This window comes from Myotis davidii, unplaced genomic scaffold (assembly GCF_000327345.1).
Source record: "Myotis davidii unplaced genomic scaffold, ASM32734v1 scaffold796, whole genome shotgun sequence".
NCBI lineage: Eukaryota > Metazoa > Chordata > Mammalia > Chiroptera > Vespertilionidae > Myotis > Myotis davidii.
The window spans coordinates 560,255-568,406 of NW_006287809.1; the positions used below are offsets into that span (position 1 = coordinate 560,255).

The 8,152-nt window shown below is 57.8% G+C and overlaps 2 protein-coding genes across 2 annotated transcripts; both read right to left on the minus strand.

The window, feature by feature from the left end:
- Positions 1–872: 872 nt before the first annotated feature.
- Positions 873–3,003, minus strand: APOC2 (apolipoprotein C-II). The gene is made up of 4 exons (XM_006759537.2): positions 2,907–3,003; positions 1,899–1,974; positions 1,572–1,731; positions 873–1,120 (listed from the first exon to the last, which is right to left on the minus strand). The coding sequence occupies exons 2-4, from the start codon at positions 1,951–1,953 to the stop codon at positions 1,030–1,032; spliced, it is 306 nt and encodes a 101-aa protein (XP_006759600.1). The 5' UTR covers positions 1,954–1,974; positions 2,907–3,003; the 3' UTR covers positions 873–1,029.
- Positions 3,004–3,490: 487 nt separating this feature from the next.
- Positions 3,491–5,394, minus strand: APOC4 (apolipoprotein C-IV). Its single transcript, XM_006759538.2, has 3 exons — positions 5,120–5,394; positions 3,950–4,100; positions 3,491–3,704 (listed from the first exon to the last, which is right to left on the minus strand). Exons 1-3 carry the CDS (start codon positions 5,193–5,195, stop codon positions 3,539–3,541), a joined length of 393 nt encoding a protein of 130 aa, XP_006759601.1. The 5' UTR covers positions 5,196–5,394; the 3' UTR covers positions 3,491–3,538.
- Between the last annotated feature and the right edge of the window lie 2,758 nt (positions 5,395–8,152).

An 8,152-nucleotide genomic window follows, 5' to 3' on the forward strand; every position in this document is an offset into this window, starting at 1 on the left:
TGCCCCCTCCAGGCCCTGAGGGCCTTCGCCCTGCAGCATCCCACTGTCGTGCCCCGCTTTGTCCAGGCCGTTTCCGAGGGGGCAGACTGCCAGAGACCTGTGTATACCTACAACAACATCACCTGCGCCAGTCCCCCCAGCATCTCGGGGCCAGAATCACATGTCCTCCTGGTAAAGGTGATGTTTGTTTTTCATATCAATGCCTCTCTCTCTCTTTTCCTTTCTTTCTCTAAAAAAAAAAAATCAATAAATAATATTTTAAAATAATTTTTAAAAAGAACCAACAAAACATAACACAAATCTTTACTCACTAAAACTGTGTGGAATTGGGCCAGGACCCAATCCACAGCTCTTGGAGGGGCCACGTGCAGACAGGACTGTCTATGTCTTTCCCTGCTGTGTCGCCAGGGCCTGGTAGCGTCTCAATAAATGCATGTGAGAGGAAGGTATAGCAATTATCACAGAGCAGGTCTGTCCTCGCGGGTCCCAGCCAACCTGGGCACTGACTTCCTGTGGTCAGCAGTGACCTGTGGGCACCAGCCTCCCCTCTGCCACACGCGCCTTGGCCAGCTCCACGCGATGGATGGCACATTTAAAGTGTCAGCCCACGACCAGGACACTGCCAGAGGCCGCTGCTGGTTCACTGTGTCCATGGCTTGTCATTTTACAGATGAGAGAGAAGGGCCTTGAGTGAAGGGCAGTCTCTAAGTCTGTTGCTCTGATCGTTCATTGTTACTATTTACCTCTTTATTCCCTCTAACCCGGTTAGGGCTGCCGATGTATCACAGGCACTCCGTAAGTGTTGGCTGCACTGAAAGAGCCCCTTCATCTTGGTCCCTGAGGTCTCAGAAAAGCAACCACATCAAAGAGAATACACTTGGCTTTTTTCTTTTTATTGATAAGAAATCAGGCGAAAGTTGAGAGCAGAATGCTGAGAGCTGCTAGGAAGTAGGAGGGTGGGGGTGGTCAGGGAGCCGAGGGGTTGCTGGGGCCTGGAGGATGCCCTCTCCTGTGATTGGGGCCCAGCTGTTACTCTCCTCCCTTCAGCATGTGAAGGACCTGATCAGTAAAAATCCCTGCGTAAGTGCTCACAGCTGCCGTGCTTTCGCTGTACACCTCCCTGTGGAGAAAGGACAGAGGGTCTGAGAAGGGTTGGGGCTGGGGGCCTGGACTCCTGGGTCTGAGGGAGGAGGGGCTGGAGGCCTGGACCCCTGGGTCTGAGGGAGGAGGGGCTGGAGGCCTGGACCCCTGGGTCTGAGGGAGGAGGGGCTGGGGGCCTGGACCCCTGGGTCTGAGGGAGGAGGGGCTGGAGGCCTGGACCCCTGGGTCTGAGGGAGGAGGGGCTGGGGGCCTGGACCCCTGGGTCTGAGGGAGGAGGGGCTGGAGGCCTGGACCCCTGGGTCTGAGGGAGGAGGGGCTGGGGGCCTGGACCCCTGGGTCTGAGGGAGGAGGGGCTGGAGGCCTGGACCCCTGGGTCTGAGGGAGGAGGGGCTGGGGGCCTGGACCCCTGGGTCTGAGGGAGGAGGGGCTGGAGGCCTCTCCTGGTGTCTGGGGGGGCGGGGGGGTGATACCTGATCTTCTTATCCATGGAGGGCAGGTAGGTCATCATGTACAGGTCCTGGGCGGCGTTTTTGGCTGTATCCCAGTAACCAAGAAGTGATTCCTGCATCTGGGAGAACAGCGTGGCGCTGGCGGCCTCATCTTGCTGGGGCGTAGGGGCCCCCTGGACCTCTGCAGGGGAGAGTGGGTTAGGAGAGCTGATGGGCGCGCAGCAGAGGGGAGTGGGCAGGGAAGGAGGGGGGAGGGGCAGGGCCAAGGCCAGACTAGAACTGTGATGGGAAGATGCTTAGGGCACATCCCCCTCCCACAGACCCACCTCCCCTGCCGACCACTCTCACCAAATCCCAATACCAGGAGGATGAGAAACAGAGCCAGGAGGTATCGGGTGCCCATGGCGTCAGGAGAGCTGGAACGCTGAGGAGGGGGTGGGGCAGGCCACTGGAGGCATCTATTCCTGGGGTCCCCGCCCTCAAAGGGGGGCTGAGCTCCCTCTGCCTTCCCCGCCCCACCCCGCTTCACACCCAAGTCAAGCTCCTCATGGGTTGGCTTGCGCCTCCCTGTCTAACATCCTGTGACTCTACTCCTGATCTTAACATCGTAATTCTCACACCCATTCATTCACTCCAGAAGCATTTCTTGAGCGTCTATCAGGTGTCAGGCACAGCTCCGGACCTGGCCGTGAGCACAGCGAGGGCCAGCCCTTCGGAAGCGGACAGGAGAGAGAATGCAATGAGCAGGTATCACGTGAGGGAATAAATACCGTGTGTTCCCTGGAGACACCTGCTCTGGGGGGAAGGCTGCGCTGGAGCCTGGGGGCGCCTCCGCTGACGCAGCCTGCAGGGCCTCAGCTAAGGACCAGCGTTTGGCTGAGTTTTGTCTGCCACCCTGTTCTCCCCCTTCGCTCCCTCAGCCTGTGTCGCTGTGAAGAGGTGGAGAGCGGGCCTGGAGGGGGGCCCGCCTGGACCAACGTCCACAATCCCAAATTCCGTGTTTCTAACCCAGGAATCTAACACCCTGACTTTATTTTTTTTGGTGAATCCTCACCAGTGGACATTTTTCCATTGATTTTTAGAGAGAATGGAAGGGAGGGGGAGAGACACAGAGAGAGAGAAACATCGATGTGAGAGAGACACATCGATTGGTTGCCTCCTGCATGCCCCCGACCAGGGCCAGGGACCCAGCCTGCAACCGGGGTACGTGCCCTTGACTGGAATCGAACCCGGGACCCTTCAGTCGGAGGACGGACGCTCTATCCAGTGAGCCACACCGGTAGGGCCCTCCTGACTTTTGAACAATCTTTGCTCCCTCCCCACTGACCACCTCCCCCATCTGGGTCCCCCTCTTACCAGGCTCTGGAGGGAGGTCCTCACCAGCTCCCAAGGGCAGAGAAAGGCTTTATAGCTCCGGGGATCCACCTCCCCTCCACCCGGCTGCCTAGGCCAAAGTCCAGGCCAACAGAGCCACCGAGGGGGAGGGGGAGGGCCACAAGGGCAGCCACATCCCCTGAGGTCAAGCCCCCCTCTGAAAATTCTACCCCTGAGAGTGACAGGCCGCGAGGGGGCTGTGGAGGGGTTGGGGGCCTTCAGCGCCCCCCCCAGGAGTGGGATCTGGGGTCTTCATCGCGTGGGACGTGGAGGCAGAGCTCTGAATGAGGGGTGTCTGTGGGGACCTGCGAACCCACCTCCTCTCCAGCTTCCACTCTCCATCCCAAATGGAGGAGCCGGAAGTCTCCACCCCACACAAGCCCGAAGCGGGTCTGAGGACTGAGGGTGGGCACCCCCCTGACTCCTTCCCCTAGGCCTCTCCCCCCACCCGGCCCCGCGCACGCACTGACTATACCCCTCCCTTTTGGGGGGTCACTTCCTCATTAACTGCGGGGGCGGGGGTGCTTGGAGTGGGCTCATCTCTGGCCTCATGGAGAACAGACTGGGACGGGGACACAGACAAGAACGTCTTTATTGTGGAGGCTGTGAACGCTTTAACCCTGGTCCCTCTCACCACAGAGAAGTTGGGGGCACAGGTTGTGGGCCTTGTTCAGGAGGTTGTCCTTGGAGCTTCGGAGCCAGGCCTGGGCGCGAGGACCCAGGTCCTTTAGGTGGTCCTCATAGTAGGTCTGCACAAAGCCCTGGACGGCTGGGGGGACCCTGTGGGAGAGGGGATGTCACAGTTGAGACCCCAGCTATCCCAACACGTTCTCATTCACCCCCTCCTCCCTCACACCCAGGGGTCCAGGCCCCCAGCCCCTCCTCCCTCAGACCCAGGGGTCCAGGCCCCCAGCCCCTCCTCCCTCAGACCCCAGGGTCCAGGCCCCCCCCAGGGGTCCAGCCCCCAGCCCCTCCTCCCTCAGACCCAGGGGTTCAGGCCCCCAGCCCCTCTTGTGTTTACTCACTGGAACCACTGCCACGTGTCTCTCGTCTTTGTCACCAGCGGCCCCACCAGCCCCTTCACCTTTTCGCGCACCAGGTTCCAGGAACTACTTGCCAGGCCGGGCGGCGGGGTCGGGGGGCTTGGGGTACCTGCATGCCCTCCTCCCTGGCATTCTGAGGGTGACAGGGAGCGCCTTGGCTAGGCTGGGATCCCAGAACCCTGCGCCCTCCCTGCCCACTGTCACTGTCACTCCTGGTGGCCCACGGGCAGCCCTTCGCCAGGTCCTGGCCTTCACCCCCTTATATGTCCCGCTCTCTCGCCGCTGCCCTCCCTCAGCCATTGGTCATCTCCCTTCCCCCTCTGTGCCCGCGGCCCCTCCTGTCACCCCTCTGTGGTTCTCTCCCTCGCCCATCCCCCCACCTCTCTGACCCCAATGTCTGTCCCGGTGCCGCCTTCACCACGGATCTTGCTGCCCCTCCGTTCTCCCGTGAACCCCACACCGAACTCCCCCCAGGGCACAGGGGGCCGGTGCCCCCGGGGATGGAGCCGGCAGGGCTGTGCTGTCCTGGTGAGCGCTGCCCTCCCTTGCACCCGGCAAAGCCTCACCCACTGAGCCGCCACCACACAGCTGCACATGTACACGCATGTACAGAGGCACCCATGTGACGGGCGGTGTGCCCTCGGCCAATGACCGACCCTCTTCCAGGCTCAGTTTCCCTTTCTGTGGCATGGGCTGATGACAGGACCCACCGCATGGGTTACCGTGGGATTCAGAATGAACTCGGGTCAGGCACTCGCACCGGTGCCTTACACACTGAGGCGCTGTCTACGTGTTAAAACTGTACATGCACGAGCACACGGGGTGGACTCGCTCCGGGGCTCACACACGCCCTCACACGTGGACACACTCAAAGCTTTTCCATGAAGACCCCACAAAGGCACACGTGCGCGCGTAGGCGTATACACGCATGCTCACAGACACACACGTTCACCAGGACTGCACATTCATGCTTATACACACATGCATGACCACTGGCATGTGTTCCAACCCCACATACACCCTTCACACACAACTGCCACTGACACACACTCTCCAAGAGCACGCATGTCTACAAACGGCACTGCACGTCACAGTCACACTCATCCCCCGCCGCTGCGGGGTCCCCACAGCCCCCCACCCACAACTTCTCACCCACAACACAGGCCAGGACCACAGCGCAGAGGCCGAGGGCGGCTAGGGCCCGGGGCCTGAGTCCAGGGAGCAGCATTTCTGGGGGCTCTGTCTCTCTGTGCTCAGCGATCCGGGCTGGGGGAGGGGAGGCTGCACAGCCCTCCCCCGGCCTCCCACGCCCCTTGGCAGGGACTTCAGAGAGAGGGACCTACATGGCCGTGACCATCAGAGGCTACGCCCGCCCCCACTGTCCTCCCCCCTGCCTGCCTTCCCAGCTCCTGGCAAGAGAGGGGAAGGCAGAACATTCGTGGGCCTCCGGTGCTGAACCAGGTTCAAACCTGGCTCCACCCCATGTGACTTCATGGGACAGTCACCAGTTCTGGCCTCAGTTTCCTGCTCTGTAAAATGGGCCCAGAATCCATGCTTCAGGCAGGACATTAACTCAAGGAGATGATACAAGGAAAGGTGCTAACACAGAGCCTGGCAATGAATGTGGTCATAGATCATAGCTGTGTACGATTATTTCTTTCTTCTCTAACATATCTTGGCTATTGGGCCAGACACACTCTCACCACGTGGCCTGGGCAAATACATCCCCTTCTCTGGGCCTCAGTGTTTTCATCTGTAAAATGGGGGTGGTAATAAGCACCTGCCGTGCAGCGTCCGTGTGAAGGCTGGGTGAGGCCCGGGAGGGAAAGCTCCAGATGCGTGTAGTAGGAGGTTGTCGGCATCAGGTTGGTGCCCAACGCTAGACAGAACGAAAATGAGCCTATTTTGCCCTGGCCGGGTAGCTCAGTTGATTAGCGCATCATACTGATACTCCAAGGTTGTGGGTTCGATCCCAGGTCAGGGCACATACAAGAATCAACCAATGAATATAAATAAGTGGAACAACATATTGATGTTTCTCTCTCTCAAAACAAAGACAACATAAAACAGAAAATTATCTTATGTTTTCTTTTATTTTTTCAAAATCTTTATTGTTGAAAGTATTACATATGCCCCCCTCCCCGTTGACCCGTCTACCCCAGGCCTTCACCACCCTATTGTCTGTGTCGATGGATTATGCATATATATATATATACACACACATATATGAGAAAATCATTTTTAAAAAGAAGTCCTCGGTCTAGGGTTGCCAGATCAAATGCAGGACTCCCGGTGATGTGGGCATGTCAGATAAATGACGCATTTTACTTCCAGTGTCGGTATGTCCCATTGAGCATGTGGGAATTATACTAAAAATGATCTGTTGTTTATCTGAAATTCAGGTCTCACGGGGCGTCCTGTATTTGTGGGAGGAAATCTGGCAACCCCAGCAGGGGCCCAGCCTGAACACCCGCCCAAGGAGTCACGGACCACCCACCCGGGGAGATGGTCCACGCACAGCGCCGTGGGCCGTGCCAGGTACCACAGAGATGCCGGGCCCTGTCAGCTGTTGTTTACGAAGCTTGTGTTTCCCGGAGCACCAGGCGCTTGGGCAGGGCTTTAGCGCATTAACTCGCTCACTTAACTCTCAGCGGCCGGAGGAAGTGGGCCTCTGTATCATTCCCATTTCGCAGATGAGGAAACGGAGGCTGCCGGGGTGGGAGTGCGGGGAAGGCCACTTACCCACGCTACCTCGCCAAGCCAGAGCACCCGCTGCCCCACCTCCCCGCCTGAACCCCAGAGGCCAAGAGGGAGGTCGCTGACCCCTGCCCCAGCTCCAAGGTCGGCTGACTGTTTGCTGTTCGCTTCTTGCAATGTTTGCCCACCTCGGGGCCAGGAACAGGCTGAAGGTCGTTCAGGGTGGACCTCAGAGGCAGCTCGAAAACAACCCGGCAGGAGGGGGTGTGTTGGGGGCAGAAAGGTCGTGAGGAAGGTGTGTGGGGGGGTGTCATTTGCAAGCGGTCGGCAGGCCTGCAGACCCCAGTGTGTGTGTCCGCCCCAAGTTTGAGGCTCTATTCCAAAGCAGTGAGCCCTGGCCTGTGTGGCCCAGTTGGTTAGTGTGTTGTCCCCTGTCCCCATGCACCAAAAGGTTGCAGGTTCGACCCTCTGTCAGGGTATGTGTGGGAGGCAACAGATTGATATTTCTCTCCCACCTCTCTCTCTCTCTCTCTCTCTCTCTCTCTCTCTCTCTCTCTCTCCTCTCTCTCTAAGCTTGTCCTTGGGTGAGGATTTTTAAAAAAGAAAAAGAAATTGATTGGCTCTAAACTGCTAGAGAAATGGCGAAGTAAAAATTAGTACTTGTTCAATTAAAGGGGTACAAAATATACTCTTTTTTAAAAAAAATTTTAAATTCTTTATTGTTTAAAGTATTTTCCCCCCGTTGACCTCTCCCCAGCCACCCCCACCCCCCAGCACATGCCCTCACTCTCTACTGTCTGTGTCCATGGATTAGGTCTATGTGCACGCACACAAGTCCTTTGGTTGATCTCTTACCCCACCCCCCACCGCCCCGCCTTCCCCCTGAGGTTGGACGGTCTGTTCGATGCTGCTCTGGATTTGTTTTTGTTCATTAGTTTATGTTGTTCAGGATGTGCTCTTAAACCCACTGGCCAACCATAGCGCAATGCCTCACCCGGTTGTTATCTAATGAGGGACGAGGCTGGGTGACTCGGGGAAGAGGAAGGTGGACTGAGGGAGAATGTGGCCCTGGGACCCCCACCTGGGCTGTGGCATCACGCAGTGACTTTAACCGACTGTGTCTCACTCGGCTTCTTCCTCTGTACGACGGGGTCGGCGAGAGTCTACCTAGAGGGGTTTTGTAAAAATTTAATGCTTCGTGTTTGTTTTGTTTTTCCAGATTTAGCACGTTTGTTTCTGCTGGGGTCCAACCCCAGCAGGTCCAGGGGTCCCCAAAGGAGTGGACGGAGTCGGTGAAGAAGGAATGACACGGAGACAGCGTTCAGTTGATCAGCAGCCTTGCCAGGATCTCTAGCCAAGTTCTGGTCAGGATCTCCAGCCAAGTTCTGGTTAGGATCTCCAGCCAGGTTCTGTGTCCATGTTCTCTTGCTAGGTTCTCCAGCCAGGTTCTCCAGGTTCTCCAGCCAGGTTCTGTAGCCATGTTCTCTC

Coding starts and splice junctions, on each gene's coding strand:
- APOC2 (XM_006759537.2), bottom strand. CDS start 1,953: ATGGGCACCCGATACCTCCTGGCTCTGTTTCTCATCCTCCTGGTATTG. Junction 1,732..1,898: donor CCTCCTGGTATTGGGATTTG/GTGAGAGTGGTC, acceptor TCTCCCCTGCAG/AGGTCCAGGGGGCCCCTACG. Junction 1,121..1,571: donor TCCATGGATAAGAAGATCAG/GTATCACCCCCC, acceptor CTTTCTCCACAG/GGAGGTGTACAGCGAAAGCA.
- APOC4 (XM_006759538.2), bottom strand. CDS start 5,195: ATGCTGCTCCCTGGACTCAGGCCCCGGGCCCTAGCCGCCCTCGGCCTC. Junction 4,101..5,119: donor GGTCCTGGCCTGTGTTGTGG/GTGAGAAGTTGT, acceptor TGTCACCCTCAG/AATGCCAGGGAGGAGGGCAT. Junction 3,705..3,949: donor GACACGTGGCAGTGGTTCCA/GTGAGTAAACAC, acceptor CCTCTCCCACAG/GGTCCCCCCAGCCGTCCAGG.